This window comes from Salarias fasciatus, chromosome 20 (assembly GCF_902148845.1).
Source record: "Salarias fasciatus chromosome 20, fSalaFa1.1, whole genome shotgun sequence".
In the NCBI taxonomy this organism is placed as follows: domain Eukaryota; kingdom Metazoa; phylum Chordata; class Actinopteri; order Blenniiformes; family Blenniidae; genus Salarias; species Salarias fasciatus.
The window spans coordinates 7593762-7616988 of NC_043764.1; the positions used below are offsets into that span (position 1 = coordinate 7593762).

General features: G+C 42.8%; 2 protein-coding genes across 3 annotated transcripts; one reads left to right on the top strand and one right to left on the bottom strand.

Annotated features, from left to right (window-relative positions):
• The first annotated feature begins 689 nt into the window (after positions 1–689).
• LOC115408557 (hyaluronidase-1) lies at positions 690–5626 on the top strand. The gene is made up of 6 exons (XM_030119385.1): positions 690–1277; positions 2283–2531; positions 3532–3678; positions 3872–3958; positions 4208–4402; positions 5231–5626. The coding sequence occupies exons 1-6, from the start codon at positions 690–692 to the stop codon at positions 5624–5626; spliced, it is 1662 nt and encodes a 553-aa protein (XP_029975245.1).
• A 2985-nt stretch (positions 5627–8611) lies between these two features.
• On the bottom strand, positions 8612–17634 carry borcs6 (BLOC-1 related complex subunit 6). Of its 2 annotated transcripts, none has more exons than XM_030118505.1 (7): positions 17595–17634; positions 14644–15269; positions 14093–14279; positions 13189–13371; positions 11457–11620; positions 10999–11082; positions 8612–10895 (listed from the first exon to the last, which is right to left on the bottom strand). In XM_030118505.1, the coding sequence occupies exons 2-7, from the start codon at positions 15256–15258 to the stop codon at positions 10770–10772; spliced, it is 1359 nt and encodes a 452-aa protein (XP_029974365.1). In that variant the 5' UTR covers positions 15259–15269; positions 17595–17634; the 3' UTR covers positions 8612–10769. The 2 variants fall into 2 exon arrangements, with proteins under 2 accessions (XP_029974365.1, XP_029974366.1); XM_030118506.1 differs by lacking the exon at positions 17595–17634 and adding an exon at positions 17103–17256.
• Positions 17635–23227: the final 5593 nt, after the last annotated feature.

Consider the following 23227-nt stretch of genomic DNA (forward strand, 5'->3'; position numbering starts at 1 on the left):
GATGTGATTTTACCAACAGAAAGAGATATTACTAGAAGCGCTGCAACAAAAATTCAACACATGCTTTCGATAGATGCCGAACAAACTGGTCATAAATATCAACCAAAGCAAGAGCAACAACGAATGTGTTTAGCTTAAAGAGTCTTGCGCAATCTACTTTGTAAAGAAACAAAACTTGTGCACATTGCACCGTGTGCACCGTTGCTCTGACAAAACATGCAGCATACATTTCCATCCACAAAAATCATTGCAAAGCTAATTCCAGGGCTGTTTGCATGCTTCCTGGGATTCAGCAGCACAAGCAGTAAAGCAATGACAAACTAAATCACAGGATTACTTTGTTTATTTCCTCATGAAGACATTTCACTAAACACATCCTAAATACCTTACATTGAGATTATTCTGTTTGAGGTAGCACTAATTCGAGCAAAGTGAGACCATGTTTTTGTTATTATGTGGACGGACGATCTAATATTACTACTGGAGTTTTGTGAAACGACATCAACCACAGATCAGTGGTCCTTCGCCTCAGGCTTGCGGCCTTTACTTGAAAAGTGACCTTGTTGGATGTTTTATTCTAAATCCATTACAGACTGATGAATGTTCCGCGTCTTCTTGTGTTTTTTTTTCGTAGGAACATGATCGCTGACGACAGGCTCAAAGGGTGAAAGGCCGAGGCTGCCGCTTCAATGGCGTGGACTGACCAACGGTCCCACCCAGACCCAGACCCGGATCCAGAACCAAAACAGACCGTTTCCAGTCTCAGGACTCGCACGGCCTCATCACCAGCCGTCCTCTTCCTCCTCCTCCTGCTCGCTGCGTTTGCGGGCCTCTGCACAGCCGGCCCTCCGAAGCCGGCCCGCCCCCCTCTCCTCTCCGGTCAGCCTTTCATTATTTTTTGGGGCATCCCTGACTCCACCTGCTCAGGGAGGACGGACCCCAGGTCTTTCGGGATGGAGCGGGCAGGTCGCGTCGCCGTCTTTTATGAAGACACACTGGGAAACTACCCGTACTTTATCGACCGGGACACTCCCGTCAACGGGGGGCTCCCGCAGCACATGCGCCTGGACAATCACCTCCAGAAGACGCAGCTGGATCTGGATGCAGCCTTGCCAGCTCCCAGGTACCTCGGGCTGGGGGTGCTGCGCTGGGCCGAGTGGGTCCCCCAGTGGTCCAGAAACCGAGAGAAGCAAGAGATGTATCGGGAGGCATCAAGGAAGCTTCTGCAGGCTTTCTTTCCTAACTGGACCCCAGAGGAGCTGGAGAAGTGGTCAAAGGTGAGAAACTCTCATGGAAATGTTTTTTTCAAAGAGAGGAAATAAAAGATATAGCAGGAAGAAAAAGGCATAAAACAAGAAAGTCAAAAAGGAAAAACAATGGGAAATATATAAAAGTGGAACATTAAAGGGGTTTGATGCAGTGAGGACAGAAAGAGAGAGAAGACATTTAAAGTTGCTGACAGATGGGGGTAGGATGCAATTTCCTCTCAAGAGGGATCCTATGATGCTTAATTAAAAAAGGAGTTTGGACTTCTTCGCTTTTGGTCATCAAACCAAAGTATCGGAAATAAGCTGGCTACATTTCAAAGCGAGGATGTGAGTACCTTTAAAGAGGGACCAGATATGAGGAGGGGAAAACTGAGGATGCAGCAGGATGAAGACAAGTGCTTCACTCGCTGCTGTACTTTAAGAGATAAGCTGCCAACACAACTGCGCGATCCTCTGAAGAGTACTCTGAAGCTGCTCCCAAGAATAAAACAAAGACCGCACTTGGATTCAAAACCATAAATTTAATTAGAAGCTGCTTTTAAAGAAGACAAATTCCTGTTTATATCTTATGAGGACATTCAGACTCATCAATAATTGGAACTGTGGCTTCTGTGAAGATAAAGCTAAAAAATTAGGAATAATAAAAACCAGCCACGGCAGGAAGAGTTGATTTGTTGTTTACTGGAGCATTTTTTAATGAAGCAGAGGTGAAGAACACAGAATTCTGCATTTAATCCATTTTCTGAAGCAATTTGATTAATATTTTTCTTATCTAACTCAGTTTCAATCAAGCTCAGGTTTAATGAAGTGTGTTACATATATATGAGAGCCTGACCTGAAACAGCCAGGTGTGGTTTGACTGGATGGTCAGAGAAAGCAATCCTATTTTCCAATCTGTTATCTCGTGATAAAAAATAGCTCAGTGGCCAAATCAGGTGTGAAAAGATTGAGCCTTTCACCAACATCATGTGAAATATCTGTGGAAGGCCGAATGACTTTCTCATCTGGTCACAGGTGGACTTCGAGGCTGCAGCTCAGTCCGTCATCACAGAAACCCTCCGAGAGGCCAGAAGGCTGCGGCCCAAAGCGCTGTGGGGCGTCTCTCCCTACCCCAGCTGCTACAACGGCGACCCCGCCCAAACTGCGTTAGCCAATTACACCGGCAGGTGCCCCGCTTCAGAGATGTCCCTTAATGACGAACTGGTATGGCTCTGGAAGCGAAGCTCCGCCCTCTACCCCTTCCTCAGTCTGGAGAAGCTGCAGGTGGGCATTTTTCACATTTATCTTTACTTCAACAACTCTTTTGTTTTACCCACTTTAACCTAATACTGACCAACCGCAGCCAGAAACAAATGAAAGCTGTATAAATGTAGTTATTTGAGATTAATGCTAAGATCAGAGAGATAAATACATTGATGATGATATTGAGAGTGAGGATATGATTGAGAATGAGGCTTTTATCAAGTCTGACAATGAGAATGAAAGAGAAGGACAGAATTAGAATCAGTATGAAAGCAAAAATGAGCTTGAGAATGAGATAAAGAATGAAAATAGGATTAGGAGTAAAACAAGGACTGACCGTATGGATGATATAGGAGACAGAGTGTCAAACAGAGAGACAAGCAGATGAGAGTGAGAGCTACAGGGTGGATCACATTACAAGTGAGATTTAGAGTGGAAGTGGAACGGAGAGACTGAGATTCATACTGTGATGAAGGATGAGAATGAGATTAGGAGTGGAAATGAAGCAGGAAATGATTTGGAGACAGAGAAAGGGATGAGAGTGAGATTGAGGATAGGCATGCAAATGAGACCGAATAAGACTGAGAGTGAGACATGTTTGTGTAAGAATTTGAATTACGAGATTGATGAAAAATGAGATTGATAATGACAGTGAGATGAGTGACAGGTTAGAATAAGAATGGACAGAAAAATGAAAATAAGATTGGGGAAGTGTTTTACAATTAGAATTACCTTGAAACGGACTTGAAGAGCAAGATTATGGATGAGATTGGAGCTGAAAATGAGATCAAGATTGATGATATGTAGCACAAAGTGGACAGAATCCCATTTCACCTGTTAAAGCTGACGAGAGACCCTGTGATGTCCATATTGTGTCCATCACTGGAGGAAAGCTGAAGCTTAACAAACAAGGCATTTCAAAGTATTTTACAGCTGAAGCAATAAACACACAGAAAACAACACTTTGACTAGATTTTCCTTATTTCTAGATTCATTGTGTTCAATATGCTCCTTTCTTTAGGGCGGGACCCCGGGAGCAAAGCTTTATCTGTCCAGTCAAATTAAAGAAGCTCTTCGAATCTCATCTCTGTCTGGAGCAGAGCCTGATCTGCCCGTCTTCCCTCTGGTCAAAAGTGTCTACGTCTCAACCAACACTTTTCTGTCGCAGGTGAGACTAAACAGCGTGTCTGTCCTGTATTTACTGCAGGTGTTCAAGAAACAGATTACAGTAGCATCATAGCTCTCATTTGCACACTGTTTATAGATAATTTTTTAAACATGCACAAATAGCATTTTATTTTACTGAAAAAATGTTGTCAGATTGCTCTCGTAGTTCATTTCTGTGTGTTGATCTTCTTCAGACTGACCTGGTCAGCACGATAGGAGAGAGTGCAGCCATGGGAGCAGCAGGAGTCGTCATTTGGGAGAGAAGCGAGACCAAGACTGAGGTAGTCGCTGTATGCTTCTGTTCATGTCTTTCATAAGCCTGTACGTTTATTAACATGGCAAAACACTTCATGAAGCACCACATGAAGAGTCGTGTTTAACACTGTTGCCTCAGAGAGAGATATCTCCAGTTTCATAAAGCCGTACAGAAGACGGATGTGCTGCTGGATGAACAAATGGAAATCCTCACAGCTGTACAGGTGTCCCTGCTGTATACTGAAATAAAACCGTCCACCTCTCTTTCACCCCAGAGAGAGTGCCAGGACTTGGCCGAGTTTGTCCGTAAGGTCCTGGGTCCCTACTCGACGAACGTAACCACGGCAACGCGACTCTGCTCCGCCTCCCTTTGCCAGGGAAGGGGTCGATGCGTCCGTCAAAATCCAGAAAGCTCTGCCTATCTCCACCTCCCACCTCCTCCCACAGCAGCAGAAAAAGTCACTGAGAAGGTGAGAAGGTGTCATTTAAAGCCAGTTTTAAGATCCAAGTCCAGATAACGGAGCTTGCTGATGTACCGCACTCCAGTTATTATTAATTGTGTGTGAGACTCTGACATCCACAGCTAAAATAAGCCGTTAATGAATGCTTAGAGAAGCCTGCTTAATGGTCTTCAGATACAAAGCCTCGTCGAACACTGGAAGCATTGTCAAAGCAGCTATTGTGCAGAAACACGACAAACTCCAGGACGAGTGGTGACCACGTCCCCTGACAGATGAAACTGAAATTAATTCCTAGTTAATTAGCTGCACACAGATAGAACTGCCGCACTCAAAACAGCCAGTGACGAGGAATAAAGATCTCAAAATGTTGAGAAACTTTCTGGAAAATGTTTCTTTGTGCTGTACACATGAATAAAGGCACGTGCAAAAACACAAAAGTTCTCAAGCAGGAAAAGTTGGAAACAAATAAAACAAATTTTGAGTCAGGACTAATAAAGACAGCCAGGCATGCAGGATTTAAAAAAGAGAGAGAGAGGGGAAGAAAACAGCAGGGAGTCCAGTTGCTGAACTGTATTGGAGACTCAACAGAAGAAGATCCGGTGGAGTTTGATACTTCAAAACACTGAAACACTGCTGTGTATCAGCATCTGCAAAACCATAGATGTCAAAATCAAGTGTTCCAACATAAAATTTGAATATTGCTGCAGAGCACTATGAAAAATGTTGAATTCTGGTATTTTTAGACCAGAGAAGAATCAAACCGATACAGTAGAATGTGAGATATTCCCTCTGAATGTAAAAGTTGCTGTTTGCATCACTTTCTTTCTTCCCTGTCAGGCGGAGGCGGCGAAGGCCACAGATGAGCCAGACACAGACGCTAAAGCAGCCGAACCAGATCCAGCCGAGATCTGGAAGAAAGACTTCCAGTGCCAGTGGTACAAGACGTTAGACAGGGACGCCTCGGACCAGCAGTCCCCCCAAGACGGAGTATCTGTTCGGGCAACAGGAGAGGAAACTCCTGGAGCTGCAGTTAGATCGACCACGACCTCCACCACGGGCCCCGCGACAAAACGTGCCTCTGTGACCGAGATGAGAGGCGACGCTTCGCCTGGCACAGGAAGCCCGACGCCTTCACTGGGAGTCCCCGCGGACGGGGGGGCCGACCCCCACAATGCACCTGACTTGACTGTCCTGCTGTTGCTGGTGGCTGGAAGCCTTTGCCTGGAACCTTAAAACGTGGCTCAGCGTTCGAGCTGCAAGTTCCAACTCGTCTGAAGTGCCCTTGACAACAAATCCCTGCGAGACGCAGGTCTGCTGCTTCGTAGCGAAACACAAACCGAACACAGTAGAAAATAGTAGAGGACAAACTACAGCTGGATGTGGAATTCAATACTACTCACTGCACGTGCCAAGACACAGCGATCCAAGCACTTTTTCTCATTTTTTTTTTACTGGCTGGTTCAAGCCTTTCAGAGGGGGTGTATTATACTCATTTCCAGGGTTTTTGCTGTATTCAGGAACTCATCAAAGGCAGTTTTGAATGTTTAACGCTTAGAACCATTTATCTCGGACTGTCCTTCACGCAAAAGTTGTTTCAGCTCTAGTTTCTTTCAGACTAGCTGAAAGCCACACTGATGGACGGAAATGTCTGAGCAGAGGTTTCACTTCGTGTGACTGATTCAATTTTTCCCACCAGAGACTTAGAATTTGAAAGGCTGAATGTCTTAAACGGTTCTGGATAAAAAGGAAACTTATCACTGCTATCGAGATAGTAATTTAATCTATCTTGAAGAAGATAAAAACAAAATGGAAATGGTCTTAAAAGATATAACCGCAAGGAAATTAGTCACATTTTTGTTTCATATTTTATCAGAAAATTTTACCATCCAGGCAGGTGGAAGAATAAAGTGTTATTTTTTCTCTCTACTTCTCAGTGAAATGTATAACAGTACTTACCTCATTTAACTTTTGGCAAAACAGACATCGTGGACTGAGCATGATACGCCCCCTTATAAAAAAAAAAAAAAAAAAAAAAAAAGGCAAATATGGAATCGTGATTGTATTATTTAGATGGATTTAGCGTTGTGCTTATGGACTCATAACTCAACCTCATCTGTCAAAACTGCACTGGATTATGTATTTTATGCGTTTGTTGTTACATATACATGTAGGTAAATAATGGAACTCAATTTCTCATTATGAGGCCAACAATACTCAGGTTTCTACTTTCTCTTGGAGCTCCAAGGGCAAGTGCTGTAAAGGAACTGGTTAAGGATAATAACCACATTATCCCCTGACTGTTTTGGTGCGTCGGTTCTTCACTTTCACTGGAACGTTCACCTTAAATGTGGGATTGTCAAAGCAGATGTGTCAGAGACCAACATTTTACATTCTGGAGAATTAAAGCCAAACTGCGTTTTGGGTAAACTGAACCTTTAACCCGCCTTAAAAACAAATATTATTGGCCACTGAATGATTATTTTTTTGACCTAAATTTCAGGTAAAATGTCAGGCATATAAGGGAAGGTTTAAGTGTTCAACTGTGAATATTAGTCTGGTTAATATGTTGTATTATACATATTAGATATTGTGCTCAATTTGGGGATATTGCCAAAAGACATAAGCATTTGTCATTTCTTAAATTCAAACACTGCAAATAAGTGATTTAGTCTCCAAACTTTGAGAGACAGTGTCACCTTGATCTTTATTTCCCTGGATAAGAATTGAATCCATAATTTCAAGATGATCACATCACAAATTAATTCAAATGTTTAAGAGCTGCACTCTGACAGAGTCACAGTGGATCATCACATCCCAACGTTTGCGTTTTAAGCTGGATATCCTTCTTTCCCCAGCCTCAGAGTTTTCCTCAGGGACCCACAGCGGTGACCTGTGGGGTTCAAACCAGGAAACTTCTGGCTAATATGCTCCAATAATACAAAACCACAAGTGTAAGGATGCAGATTATTCAACAGGTTTCTCAAAATAGCTGAATTCAAATGATAAAGCTTCACACTCTGACATTTTTCAGATCTATGTGAAATATTTTAAGTCTTGTTGTATTATTCTTCATCTTTCATCTCTATTTTTTTCCCTTTATAAGTAATGGAGATCGAAAATAAAGGATGAAAACATTTCATAAAATCAGAAGACTGTTCCATTTTTTTCCAAACCGAGGCTAAAATAAAGACAATTAAAATCTTAAGAGGGCTTGAAACTTGTCATTTTACCCCAAATGTGTCTTGTGAGGATTATAGATGAACATTTTGTTTTTGGTACACTGGCCTGTCAGCATGTGTGGACCTCCCTGCACACCGTCCGAGCTCTCTGGCCTCCTCTGCCTGAGATCCAGTGGAACTACACATCTCAACACCGAAGGAGCTTGTAAATGACTCCACGACTCCACGACTCCACCACTGGCCCCAAGAAACCTGCATCACTCCTTGCAAATCAGACCAAACCCTTTTTGCTGCTCATGTAAATTTATTTATTTGTTTTTCATTAAAATATACACTCAAGACCAAGGGTATAGAAATCATTTTAGTTACAGAAAGAGGTCGTATGTACACAGATGCATCTGACTGGAACACAGAAAAGTCATGGATCACACATTCACATAAATATTAAGAACAAGAAAATGGCATTTGTCTCTATCCTCGCCATCGGATCCTCTCTTGCTTTCAAAAATTCTTCGGAGACTTCAAAAAAGGCTTTTCTCTGGACATTTTCACCTTCACCTACAAAAGAGCGTTGGCATCCTTACCACCGTGTTTCAGTACAGGTTGATGATTAGAATCTGGACTTTGATTTTTCAGGTTAAATTTGTCACAAAGTTGAGGGGAGAGAAAAGAAGACATTTTTTGAGAAATCACGAGCCGTTGTCTTTGTGAAATTATCTTTACCAATAGAAAAGAAGGCCCATTAACACATTTCAAGCACGCACATTACATCGTGCTCTTACCTTTCCTATAGTATTGCTCTTCAGTAGCTGGTTTGAGTAACAGAAAGCACAACCGAAATAAAGGTGTCCAGTTTAGGCGCGCCAAGAAGACACAATTCATCTCATAATACATTCGTAATAGGGGCATGTACCAGCATTAGCTTCAAAATCTAGTACACGTACTACGATCTATTACAAAGGTCCCACCAGTGCAAAGACAGAAGTACCACAGTCTGTGAAATGAAACGTCTCGGTTCATGAGAGCAGGAACAGACAAAACCATCAAAATCATCTTTATTTATCATTCAGTGAATTAACAAATACTACCTTTAAAATGGTGAAAGTCCGTGTCAGCTGACATCAAAAGGCTGATTACGGACTCCAAACTTTATCTAAATTCAAGTCCAGTCTTCGCTATGATGAAGAAAGATTCTGCAGAACAGCTGGAGTGACGCTCGTGTAAGTTTTGATGAGCAAAGACATGAAGATTTTTGTTGACTGTTAATTAATAAAGTTGCATTTAAAGATTGAGGTCAATGAATGACTGACGCTGAAGTTTTCCCACAATCTATGAGGAAATCTTGAGGTTTGTGTTCAAATCCTGCAACTATTCTTGATGACTCATTTAACTTCTGTTTTGAAAAGCAGTCATGTCTTCAGTGAGGCCGAGCTCAAACCGCACCGACACAATCCAATTAAAGACACTTGGCACACTGTCAGCTACTTGATTTCCTGGAAATAAAAAGTACTTTCAAGTAGTTTCCTTTGGTTGTGTAACGGTCTGTGTGTGAATAATTAAAAACGCTGGAGTCAGTCTTTGCATATTGTGTCCATACAACGCTTACTTGATGTGAAGGGAATGTAGTTATTAAAGCCTCTTCAGGTTATTTGTTTGAAACAGAAACAGCCATTATGAACCACGACCACGCTCACAGACCGAAGGAGTGACAGACTGAAGAAAATACTCACTGATCCCCCAGACATGAGGCCTCCCATTTGTCTTGGTAAAATATCTCCTTTTGACTTTATTACCCGGGTTCCAGCTGAGGAGCGAGAGCTCTCCAGCTGCCTTCAGACGCAGGCCGACAGCTCAGCAACACAAACACATTTCCCTCAAGAAACACACAAAGTGATCTTGCATATGTGACGTACTGTAAGCAGGGATGCACAGAAATCAGCCTGAAAATGAAAATGTTCCTATTTGCTGGGGATGACAACATTTTGTACAACTGAATCTCAACTTTGACACTGTAAAGTAAAGCGTTAGCCCAGTTATTTCAATATTCATACAGAGTTTTAATTGTGATAATTGCGCTGTCCGGTTTAGTGTTGTACTTTTGTTTTTCATGACTTGTAAGGTAATATCATACAGAACAGAAAAGAGTTGAACTATTTCAGTTCCACTGGAGGTAATCCTGCATGTTGTGGCTTGATATCCATTATTACAGATCCCATTAGAAACTCATTCCAAGTATTGAAAGTTTTCCACAAAAGAGTATTTTAGAAATAATGCTAATAGAGCCAGTGTGAAGGCTACATCAGGGACAGTTCTGCTCTGATCCTCTCACCAGGCGGCTTCAGAGCAGCAGGTCTCAGATTTACATGTTAAAAGCTTCTTCTGCACATATATGAGTGGATGAAAGACTGAAACAGTACTGATGGAGCTCAATACACAGTACTCAGTACTGACTGCGCTTCTTCCCGATGACACAGAGACAGTTTTCGATCACACATGCATGCTGACACAGTGAATAAATAAACAAACACATAAAAACAGACAGACGAGATGCTCCTCTTCCCTATTTCAGCCTGCAGTGAAAGAGCTGGATCTTTGTTGCATAAGATAAAAAATAGACTTTCAGTTCCTGTGCAAAAGTCACTGTCTTCTCTGCAGTTTATTCTCACCTCTCCACGAGACAAAGAGAGAAACGCCGCCCCCGTGTGGGGAGGAGAGGTTAGTGCAATCTGAACCAAGCGGGCTGGACGGAGGAAATCCCACTCCTGACACCGTAAACTTGTAGAAGAGGTTGTCTCTCCAAACGTATCCCAGGATTTGTTAATGCTTGTTCTTCCACACGTGTCTTAATTTGTGAGATTTGGTTTTCTTGACAACTTGATTAGAGGGAAATGGGTTGGGAAAAAAAAAAAGAAAAAAAAGAGGAGAACAAGCTGCGCTCCGAGAGCGAATTAAGTAGGATTCATTTGAGACCTCACGACGCAGACATGGTCATCTCCAAACGAAGGACAGAGGAAGTATGAGTGCCAATCATCCGTCATGCCTAGTAGCAATGGTTCCACGACTCCGGAGGTGCACGATGCCTCGGTGTGTGTGCTACCTGCAGAGGAGCGAGCTGCTTGCAGACGTCCTCGCTGGGGACGTGCTCGGAGTCGGGTCTTTGAAGCGGGGATGTGTGGGATCGTACCGGGGAGGCAGCGTTACTTGCAGATGGCTTCCAGAGCGTCCAGGGTGCGTTTGATGTCGCGGATCTGTGCCGCCAGGGTGTGTATGGGCTGCATGGAGCGGTCCAGCTCCTCGCAGCGGGCCATCAGCGTGTACATGCCCTGTGCCAGAAAAAGTACACAGGGGAAATCAAAGAGATGCGGCGCTTTGAATTATAGAGACAAGGATAAAAAAAAAATAAGAAATATATACACTGTGTCTCACCTTTATGCTCATGTCTACAGACTCTCCCAGGCTGTCGACCGAGTCCCGGTAGGTCTGGATGTAGCCCACACTCAGAGCTGTCATCTAACAGACAAATAAGACAGGTCCATTAGAGAAACAGAAGGTTCAGGAGGAGTGTGTTTGTGCAGACATGCAGGTACAATATTACACAAACTGCAATGTTAAAGTGAAATCGAAGTGGAAAAGACTCATGGAGATCAGTGGCGTGCATGAAAATGCATCTGTTACAGTATTTGAAGTAGTTTGACTGGCAACAGTAACATTCTCCTAAACATAAAGGCAACAATTGCAAAGATTTGTTTTTTTTTTTTTTTTTATTGACAAGCTTTCCCAGAACTACTTGATTTATGACTCAGGGTCTTTATATAGATGTGATTCAGAGTTCTGTTGAATAATCTAAACACTTCCAGAAGCAACAGGCAGTATCAGAGACTCACATTCTGGATGGTTCCATTGAGGCTCCGCATCATCATCTCCACGCTGTGCGCCACTTCCTGTGTGTGTTTCTGGAGGTCCAGCAGGACGGTGGGATCGATGGGTGGAATGTCCGCCGGTCTCCTGGATAATCCTCGGCTTCGGTAGATGGGGCCCGAACAGTCCGCTGTGGGCGGATGATTTGTTATGATTCTCTGTTATGAATATGAAGATGCAGACAGACACAGCCTGCAGGTACAACAGCGTTTAAACACACCAAACTCAAGTGAAACTGAAGAATTATCCTCATTTGGAGAAACACCTGCTCTCACAAAAGCCCGTCGACGCATATTTTTACAAATTATGCACTTAACCGAAAGGGCACTCGTGCCTCGACTCATTAAATCTTGGAATACACAACACGCAGGTGGCTGATGGAGTTTTAAAAAAGGCCTTTTCATCCGTGAAAGAGTTTCCTGTCGGGCTGTGGCAGGAGCTCAGTAATAAATCCCTCCAGTCTAAACAACGTCTGTGAGTCATCCATCTTAATTGAATCAGCAGGTAGCGGGAATGAGCTGCCACAGAGGGCATATTGACCGTGTTCCTGGGCTTAAATTGAGTGGCCGGTTTAGCTGACACTCCCATCCAGGGGGGTTTCTGAGTGAAGGGCGGCGCTTCGGCGGCTTCCTCCCTGAAAAATCAGACCAGACAGACGGCTGCTGATGGGCAAACCCCACAGAGTTGCCCGGCACAGCTTCGGGAAATTTGCCAAATAACAGTATATAGTATGTGTGAATGACCTTTAAAATATATATATTTCCATCTGAGAGCGGCAGAGTCTCTGCAGTCTCCGTCTGCCTTCGTCTGAGGCTAATTTATTCAACTGGGAGAAAGAGGCGGAGAGAGCAGAGGGGAGAGGGCGAGTCTTCTTCACCTTTGAATTATTCAGATAAACATCTTCACCAGTGAGAGAAAGACTGGAAGAATCCTGAGAGCAAAATCTGTGATGAGCATCAAACTTTCTGTAACCACTTGACCGTGTTTCATCAGACGAGAAGTCATCTGAACATCGCAAACGTGATTTTACAATTACAGTGACGCGACAGTTTAGATTTTATTAGATTAAACCCTGACAAGAGGAAAAAACTGGTTTTGAGGGCACGAGAAAGTAACATGATTTGATTGCTGTAATCAGAAAGGCTGCTGATCCACATTTAGACGTTTCCTTTTTGTGTGTGTGGTGGTTCGACTGCAGGTCTGAGAAAAGTCTGATTGACTTTGTGTTTCCATGATTTACTTAAATTAGTTCCACATGTTTGGCTGGCAAAGGTCTTTTCCCAAAAGGATTTAGTATTTGTAGTATATACTATACTATATATAGCATAGCTTATTTCTGCAATTTTACCAAGTTATGCCAGACATCCAAAAAGATGTTAATGTATTTAAAATATTCAAAATTAAATAAGGATTTGGAATAAATCGCATGACTGCGTGTGTAAACAGTGAAAGATATCAGTTGATTCTGTTCATAAAAAGACAACAGACACAGTAATTAATTATCTGAAGTGAGAGAGAGCGTCAGCTCCTCATTATGGTCCTCAAATGACCAAAACCATGAATAAATAAAGATTGAAAGCTGGCCGAGCCACAGGGGGGAAACTGGGTGCATTTCCACTAATCTGGTCATGAGTTACCAGGATTTGAAAAACAAAGATCTGCCTGAATGGACCGATTTGAGTTGAGCTCCGTACTCACAGTCGCTGCAGTCCAGACTGGGCTTGGAGCTCATTTTGATCTTCTGCTCCAGGTTCTTGGTGATGAAGTTGGTCAGGTCTCCCTCGTGGCTCACGGTCCCCTCCAGCTCCAGGGCGGAGGAGATGGTGGCCCGCCGGCCCTCCGACTGCCCACTCCTGCCCCCGCCTCGGGCCCCAGAGCCACCTGTGAGCCACACGCAAAATACCAGCAGCAGGCTCAGTTTACCAACAAAACACTTCAGTCAACATGTTATTACTCATTAATAATTTTTTATTCCTCTTGAGTGATGAAAATGATGAAATAGAAATGGCTGACAACTATAAATATCACGATTTTCTTTAAATCTAAAAATGCAACTCGTCACTGCCATTTTTAAACATCTGTTTTTAACCTTTGTAGATCTTTCGTATGTGAACGCCTCTGTGAATTCAGATCTGAATGTGATTCTTCTCCAAAGTTTAATCCCAACATCAAATCACTGACACACCAGACTTAGCGAAAGTAACTAATTAGCCTCATATACATGTTTATGGACTGTGAGAGGAAACCAGTGAACACGAGGGTAGAACACGCAAACACCACACAGAAAAGCCAGTATATGAACGAATGACTTTCTCGCTGTGAGTCGAGGGTGCTGACCGCCGCACCATTGTGGCCCTGAGTTCTGTTCTACATTAGGTAATTGTTTGCTTAGCTAAAAATGAGACGAATGTGCAACCAAACCAAAAACATTGCAATGCACAGCTAAAAACTACAAATAACAAGTCTATTGCTGAAGATTATGACTGATTTCTTTTTTAGTGGGCCTTTAAAAAGGTGGAATAAAACACAAACACGTCAACTTGAGCTCTGAAGACTGAAACTGCAGGAAACACGAGCTCAGATCTCCCTGACAGGAATCTACCTCCGCACGCTTGGCTGATTTCATCCAGGCTCTTGCTGTCCTGCATCCCCCGGACGTTGCGAACCCAGACCTGGGCCATGATGTGAGGAGGACAGGGGGCGTCATCTGAGGGGAGGAGCGGAGTTGGAGGTGACGAAGAGGACGAGGTGCTGGGGCCAGGAGCCGAGGACGAGTAATGCCTCGAGGACTGCAACACAGGGATGAAGAAGTGGAATCCAAACGAAGATGAGGAAAATGAAGAAGCCAAGTTGAATCACTGCTTATTAACTAAGAACGCATAAAAGACATGTCTGCTGCTATTTAAAACTCGGCCCTCCTCTTTGATAGACAGCTTCTATTCTTGCTTTAAAGTTTATCCAGTGGAAGATCTATAATTACCTTCCTGTCAGTCAGTCGGCTGTACTTCATTTCAACCATACCAAGAGGAACCAAGCTCTGAGGGTTCACCAACTTCCCTTTGCACTCATTTGACACTGTTCTCAATTCTTCGTTCTCTCTCACGATAACCCTTCTGCGGCCGTTCCACCAGAGCTGAAATGTCAAAACCTCACCTCAGCCTCCGCTCTCTTTCCCGCGTGCTGATTTCTCCATTTGCTTTCGTTTTTCTCGTCGTCCTCCTCGTCTTGCTTCTCTTTCTCTCCATCTTCCTCCTCCTCCTCCTCCTCTTGGCAATCAGCACCTTCATCGAACATCTCTGCCTCTGTCTGCTGTCTGTCGGCAGTCATGGCGCCTCCTCGCTGGGACGACTCTTTGGGCTGTCCGAGCTGTGCTGCGTCCCACAGACCATCGGGACGGCAGACCGTCTCAGGGGTCTGACAAGTGTCTGTGTCTTTGGGTGCTGATTCAGTGTCTGCCGAGCTTATGGCAGCCGGGACCGACGGATCTGCCGTCTGAGAGCTGTGTAACGACAAACTGGACATCCTCCCACCGATGTCCACCTCTGTGTCCAAGTGGCCTTTGCCATCATTCACTCTGTTCTCCAAGTCAACATGGTTCTCTGTGCGTGCAAAAGGCCCGTCTGATGAATCCTCTCTGGGATCGGGCAATGCGCTCCCCCCACAGTTCACCGACACGGGGCCATGGGGGCCGTTCTCCACAGCAACAGGAGTTGCAACCCCGTTAGGCGTTTCTGGCACTCCGGTGCCAGTCACAGGGGAGAGACTCATCCCTCCACCTGCTGGAGAATAAAGAAAGCTTGTCACTGTAATTCAACACACATGACTAGAATAACAAGTTTTACCATGCTGACCAAGTATGATTACTTTTTAAAGAATGCTATCAGAAGCACGGAGTGCCTAATACTAGTTTTTCACAGACACTGCCACATTTCTGACAGTTTTTCATGCTTCATCATCAGTATGAAGATCCTTGGAGATCCTATGCAGGTAATCTATCATCTGAGAGCAAATGCTCCTTCCCAGGTTCACCACACATCATTGACAGGACACTCTGACTGAAACAACCTGAGCAGCCTTGCACAGGGAGCTGTAGGCATTGGGATTCAAACCAGCAAACTTCTGGTCAAAAGCTTTGCTTACTCAATATTTCTATTATTACATTGGAAATATACGTTGATGTTCAATCCAATGCTATAGGATTAGACAACATGGGTAAATTCATCTGACTAAGATTTAAAGTCCACCACCTGTTTATCCATCAATCTTCTAGATCGCTAACAAAGTGCTTTCACTGGATATAACAGCATAGACATGCAACAGTAGAACAAAATAAGGACATCAAGCAATTGTAGCTGTAGCTTTTGTTCACTTACCTTCTAAACTGCTTGAATAAGCAGATTAGAAGGTCGTCAGCAGGGTGGTCAAACACAGAAAGATAACCACACACTCACATCCACAAGGCACAACTTGTGCCACATAAAGGTTTGAGAGCTGCTGTGCAAGAACAGAAACTCAAAGAAGACACATACATGCACAAAGAGAACATAGACAGGTCCCTCAGCCAGATCTGAGCCAGAACTTCTGGCTAAGCTCTATGTCATTGTGGAGCAGGTTTACAAATCAACGATAAGGCATTCCAGCTCACATTACACTGATTGAAATGTCTTTTTCCTTGCAATAATATCACCCTCATTGAATATTGTCAATTTAGTATTACTGGCTTACAGTCCATTCCTGCACAGTCTTATAATCAGCTTACAAACTCATCTCTGAGCTTGAAGGAAGACTCAAGCAACAGAACTGGAAAAAAAACATATTACATTAGGTATTAGAAGGAGATCAGTTGCAAAAGCCTTAAAACTGTGAGTCCGTTGGAGTTGTGGGTTTTTACAGACTGTAAAATACTTTAAGTGAGCCTTTCATTTGTGGATTGTTATATATTTTAGATGCTGACACAGCAATATTAAGCTGCAACAACATAATACGACAGTTACAGTGAGACCCCTCACAGACCCTCAGTGTGAGAACGTCATGGGTTGAACTCCCAAGCAGGTCTTTCTATGTGGAACTTACATGTTCTGCTCATGAGTACATGGGTTTCCTCCAGGTACTCCTGTTTCCTTCCACAATTTGAAGCATGTATGTGAGCTTAACTGGTGACCCTACATTGCCCGTAGATGTGAATGTGTGAGTGTGATTGTCCACACACACTTTGTATTTGCACCATGATGGCCTGACGAAATGTAAGTGCATTCTGCATCCGATTGGCTACAGAGCCAAGATAAAGTGGCATAGAGGGAGGATGAAACCAGAGAGGGATGAAGGGTAACCTCTCTTCAGACTTTTTCAGAGGGAGGGTCAACCAAAGCTTTGAGAAGCCTAGACAAACTATAAAATAGAGTATAGAACCAACAAACTTTGCTGCAGAGCATCACCAAAGCAATAGAGAGACAAGTCAAACAGCTGACAGGACAACATTTGTATCCAGTGTTGTAGGAAAATGAAGTAGAGAGATCTGGTCTTTGGGAAAATTAGAGAAAATATCTACAAACACCTCACAGGTTTGGTGTATCACTGATTAAAGCCCTGGTTGTGTAGCTAGAAGACTGTACCTCGTGAAGACGTGATGTGCGATCATTAAACGTTTCTGGCCCTGTTACTTTCAGAACAGGCTGGTTCTGGAGGATCAGTCCGCAGTTCGTGCGCGGGGCTCGGCACCGTCTAACAATAAATGACGTAATATCATGGAGCTGGGTTGAACCACAGCTACACTAATGATAGCTTGCTTTATGAAGAGATCCGCGGTACAACCTGCAGAGTTGGTTGATAAATACAAACAAATAAATAGAGAAGTGGAAGCCTGCTATCGCGAATGAGGAAGTGCCAGTGCTTCTGCTATTAGCCTACTTGTTAAACGGCGTTAGCGCAGTGCGGCTAATGTTAGCTGTCCCGGGGCCTCTGAACCACAACATCTCCACTGCTCTCCTTCTATTATCTGACACGCTTCAACAGCGAAGGCAACCAAACACTATCAACGATAGTAACGTGTCAATATGTTCACGCATTGTGCCTGTGAAGTGGATTTAGGTAAAGTTAACACTCACCACAGCAGTTTAAGCCTGGAAGATGTAAGCAACAACCGAGTCCGACCGAGATAATATTCCCCCAGAAGTCACGGAAAAACAAAGGTTCCGCCTCACAAAGCTACACTTGGCAATGAAAATCAAGAAGAAAGAGAGATAACGAACGACTACTACTTTCAAACTATTTAAAAATATATGTTAAACATAGATTTGTAATAATGACTTTTTTATTCGATATCTCGACTTTAAATTATCGTCCAAAAAACCCTTGTGGTAAGACTTCCGAACAGGTGACTGGAGTCCACACTCCTTCAATAATATAGCTTTGACTCAAAATTTATTGCACGCTTCCATGTTGTTTTTTGTTGTTGTTGTTGTTGTTGTTGTTGTTGTTGTTGTTCTTTCTTTCTTTTTTTTTTTTTTTTTTTTGGATGTAGACATTTATGTTCCTAGTTTTGCACTACTTTTCTTTACAAAGACTTCATAGTTTTTACCTATGTTGTCCTGTTTTCATTTACATATAACTAATATATTCTCTGTCGGCAGCAGAGAAAGAATTTCATTGTACTGGGAAAAATGGTTCGTTTGATTTTTTTTTAATGGGCATATGACAATAAACTCCGAAATTTCAATAGCTCGCTATTTTTAAATCTGATATTAATCTCTCTTAAGAATTCTATTATGTTGTTTGTATGTTGTTTGCATAATAGTAATTAAGTGTATAATATAACTTAAGTTAAATCAGTTCCTTTTTAAACCTTCCCTGCTCATCCTGTATGCATCTATGTTATCCCAACAGATGGAGACAAACACCACAGGCTCTCTGCCTGAGGGCTACAAGTGCTACAGTGTGTTGGGGTGAATTTTTCCTGCCTAAGGCATTGGTGTTAGTGCAGCAAAAAATTAGGACTTACAGTAGGTTAAAAGGTCATCCACGTTTCATGTTGCAAGTTCTAGATGTTACAGAGCCAATGGCCTTCAACCTGTGAAGTTTAGAATTCATTATGATATTCAGTTTTTGGTTTTAAATTTACTAATGGTTTTGCCCTGTCTTTCTTCTCTGAGCTGTTTCATCCCCACACTCCTGGAACCTCAGGTCAGCTGATCACCTGTTCCTGGAAGTCCCAAAAGAATGCTCAGATCCTTCAGAGGTCTGGAGCTGATCATGGAAGCAAGCAGAAGGCTCCAAGTGTTCATGGCAACAGATTCTCTTCCTTGTCCCTTTTCAAGATTCTGGGTTTCTAGGACAATTTTTTTTTTTTTTTTTTTAAGCAAAGTAATTAAAAATTGGAGAACTGCCATAGATTTAAACTACATATTCAAAGAACTGAGATGAATTGTTCCAGCTGTGCATGGGATTTTGTTCTTGTAAAGCTGTAAAACTTTATATGACTCAAACTATAAAAATGGCATTTTCAGCCTTGATCCAAACTCCTCCCTTCCGTTTGGTGACCCTCTCAGGCATCTCAGTCATCAGAAAAACAATATAAACAGTGAAACGGTTTTATTTACCACAATGATCGACACACAAGTAAATAATGCCAAGTGCCAATATAGTTTTATTTTTTTTTAAGTTTAAATTCATTCAACAACATTGCCAAAGACAGATGTTATCCTTCTGGTGCACTCATAAACCCAGGAATTACAAAACCGCCCTTATCAGAGGTATTCAAGACAATACATACCAAGTCTGTTCCATTTAGATACCAGGCTTGTGTTTATCTTTTGTCTCATGGTGATCTATTTCAGAAATGTGCTGGAAATTGCTTGAGCTTATAATGAACCAACCTTGACAGCAGTTGGAATAATGAGAAAACCTTGACTTCATCCTGTTTGTCGCTGCAGTGGAAATCAAGCCAGTGTTTGTGGTTTTTAATTCCCTGAATGTGGTCGTAAATGACAAACACTGCTGCACAAGAGGAGAGCGGGCTCAAAACCGCACTGCCACCACATCTGAAGATCTTGTAAAATTTCTAATCTACCCCTTACATTCAGGCCAACTGCGCCCTCGCTCTCGGTGGAGATTCAGCTGCCTCATCTCATTTGTTGCTTCTCCTCATTTGACAAACATCAAAGTCTGAAAAAAAAATTACCTAATTATACAATTAGGCTATAAGCCATTACCCAAAACTTCCCAGTCACCACTACGGCCATTACCTTGTTTTATTTCGCTCTCTGATGATATTTCTCTCGGAGAGATACTGTTTTACCAGACATGTAAGCGCCACAAGGCAAGATTTAGGAAAATTATGGATACAATGCAAACTGGAAGCACGTGTCCTGATACTAATGTGGTTTTTGCATAACTAAAATTGGAGACAGCTTGTTTAAACACTCACTGCCAAAACAACAGTCACAGGTACCCACAATTGCCAGATGTGAATATTTTATCCCAGTTCTAGGTCAGGTCAAATGTTTATGAGACATCTTTAACATGCTCAGACAAACCAGGCCAGAGTTCACTCAGATCTGTCATCTGCTGACATGTATCTCCCTTATAGTTATCAAAGCCTCTCTCAGGGGACCAGGCAAAGCATATTAAATTAATATATTTCAAAATCTGAGCAAAGAGCAGAGCTGTCACCTCTCATATATCCTGAATCAACCCTCACCGATATCTTGAAATTCACTCCCTACATGGTTTGCATCATGCCAGAAAGTTTTGAGGGCCAGACTCACTGCACTGTCTCATTAAAAGATATAATTTTGAACGAATTATTGATAGTCCATAAATGCCAGTAAGATTTTTTTTTTTACACTGAAAGTACAAGCTACGGTAAGTCTCTATAAACTATTGCATCCATTAAAATCATGGTCTAACCTCTTTGTATCAATTTGACTTAGATGCATTGAATATACCATGCTAAAATTCAAAGGGAGTTCCACATTGGTAGGATTTCAAAAGTGATTATATTCCAAAACAAAATGTTGGTTTTGAGGGGAAAATCAATCTGTACCAGATCAGATGTGAAGTAATTGGCAAGCTCTCCTCGGTATAAGTTGCTCTCTGCCCAGTGCTCGTTGGCACAGACTCCAGCCCCTGCAGCCTTAAACTGAATAAATTAGGTGTAAAAGACAGATGGGTGGATCTTTGGCAAACAAGGTGATGTTTTCAGTGTGGTTTATTTGTCATCAGTATAAACCATGGGTCTATTTTTCAGTATATTTTCCCTTCAGCCCACGCATTGCTACTGACTAATGATTAGGGTCACTCGCCTAAAGAAAGCCTGTAAGATCGTAGCAGTGCTTCTCTCGCTGCCATGTCTCTGGACAAACCCATCACATCTGCCAACAGAGAAGCTCCCGGTAGAGTTTTGGCAGAACTTGGAAGAACTCGTTCACCCTCATTCACAGTCACTGGTTCAGCTGAGCCTGTAATCCACCCATGGGTGCCAGTGGGATTAAGCCAGACATCATTTCATTAATATAAAATGACATCCAGACATACAGCATGTGGCGGCTGTGGTTACCGTAGGAGAGTGGTCTGCTGGCTCCTTCTTCTGGTTTGTTATTTTTGTCATGGAGAGATGGCGATCGTTGGAAGATTGTCTTTTTGACTCTCTCAAAGGTTTTCATTGCTGAAGACGATGACTGATGTAGCTATCAAAAACATTCATTGGGAAGGTCTTGTGGTCACAAGCCAGAGGACAGGGCAGCACCGGCAGCCACAACGTTCTTAAATCTCAGTCGGAATTAGTCCCAGAGTGGCAGAGGACTGTCCGAGGCACTTAGCTGTAAAATTCAATCTTCGGCATGAACGGACATTTTTATTCAGCATGAAAACTTTTCTGAAAGGGATATTGTGGTGAAGTGCATGAACCGCTCATTACACCTAAAAGGCACATTTATGAGCAAAAGGGCAAAAAGAGGCCTTCCTGGTCGGCTGAGTGGCGGAGAAAGAAGTCAAACGGATATGTGAGTCACTCTGTGCGGCAAATGCCAGATTCATCCCTTCCTGAGTGCTCGTTTCATCCACCAAAGTGTTGGGCGCATTTCCCAACTCTACTGTGTGTTTTTATTGAACACTGCGAAGGAAACAGACAATACCAATAAATGTAAAACCATTTTGAGTCACCCTCTCTATAAAAACTGTTTTTCTTCAACAACTTTTCATCGTGTTGGTATTGAGTTCCTTTTGTTCGTTTCGGACGGCTCCCGGAACAGATAATTTCAGACGCGGTTTTGGTAAAGTGTTTCTGTCATTGTCAGGAAGACGTGACGGAAGTCTGCCGCTGTGAAATTGCAGCCACAGATGGCTGTGAAATTGTCAGTGTTGGCCCCATGGGTTTTTATTGTCAAATCTGGTTCAGTTTGTGCACCGAATGCCTCACAAACGGGGGAAGACGGGAGTGGAGACTCAAGCAAAAAGCGCTGTCTCTTTGAACCTGAATTTTCACAGAATATTTGAACAAAATTAGTAATCAGAAATATTTCGTTCAACAATCTCAACATTTTGAATTTTGATATTTGTGTGGAGAAATGTGGATTTGGGAGGGAGCTTGCTTTAGAAGCACTGGAGCAAGCCGCCAACAAGGCCATGTTGTCAAGACAAAAACCCAAACAGAGAGAAGCTTGAAGCACAAAGAACGTAGAAATCACAGAAACACAACCAACGGGGAAACACAGACGAACCGGGGAGCAAGACGCACAAGAAAGGCTTGATATATACCAAAGCCACCAGGTGAAGACCGTCACACACTCAGGCACAGCTGAAAGACGTCACGGCAGGGAGCAGCAATCAAACACAAGGAGGGGAAGTCAAGGAGCCTGGAACAAAAGACAGAGTTCGAATCTCAAAATAATGAAAGAACACCAGAGGTGAACCATGGCAGTTCGCTCAGTGTGGGAAAGAAAAATAACCCGTGAATCAAGATGATCAGATCCATTCTTTCATTCATTCATCACACAGAGAAAACAATCAAGTTCACTACAACAGGCAGTTTTGAAGTGTGTTTTAATCAATAATACTGAGCTCTGAATTCAACCTGTTCCTCTATTGTATATTTTTTTATTTGTAAAAAATGATGAGACAGATCGTGGGAGTCGTTCACCCCGTCATCTGGTTTCTTTACCAATCACACCCTGGGTGCACCGCTCACATAACACAAGGCTCACAGACACACAGCCAGTGTATTCAGAATCATCACACACCGGTTTGAGCAACAGTGAGGCGTCACGTCAGTGACGGTTTCCGAAAAATGAGCAGAGAGGGTCTGAAACCATAAGCATGACAAAACAAGCAGACATGGGAAGGAAGCTGAAGCTGGAGCAAGAGGCTCAAGACAAGCCGCACAACGCGAACATGGAGGGAATGAGGAGGCAAAGCGACTCAGGTGGGCTCAGTGAAAGTGAGGGAGCTGCTCTCTTCACAGACAGATGACGACAGTGTGAAGCCACACAGCTCAGGAAATAAAGGAAGACAACCAAACACACAATGGAAATGACAAACAGTGAATTCAACACCCAACTAAAAACAGCACAAACAAACATCGGCTGACCATGGCTCCATGACAAGAGAAAGTCTGTGAGTGTGATGTGAAATGCCATTTCTCCACAAGCCTGTAAAGGGAAAAAAAAGAAGTCTTGCAAAATGTGACTGATTGTACCAAAAGCTTTTGGGCCCTACATGTTGAAATATGTACAGTTAAAAATTA

Bases quoted from the DNA above. Each gene is read 5' to 3' on its own strand.
- LOC115408557 (XM_030119385.1), top strand. From the start codon at position 690: ATGGCGTGGACTGACCAACGGTCCCACCCAGACCCAGACCCGGATCCA. The intron at 2,532-3,531 runs GTGGGCATTTTT...TCCTTTCTTTAG, and splicing joins TCAGTCTGGAGAAGCTGCAG to GGCGGGACCCCGGGAGCAAA. The intron at 3,959-4,207 runs GTAGTCGCTGTA...CTTTCACCCCAG, and splicing joins GAAGCGAGACCAAGACTGAG to AGAGAGTGCCAGGACTTGGC.
- borcs6 (XM_030118505.1), bottom strand. From the start codon at position 15,258: ATGAGTCTCTCCCCTGTGACTGGCACCGGAGTGCCAGAAACGCCTAAC. The intron at 14,280-14,643 runs GTGAGGTTTTGA...CCTGTGTTGCAG, and splicing joins GAAAGAGAGCGGAGGCTGAG to TCCTCGAGGCATTACTCGTC. The intron at 10,896-10,998 runs GTGAGACACAGT...TTTCTGGCACAG, and splicing joins CTGTAGACATGAGCATAAAG to GGCATGTACACGCTGATGGC.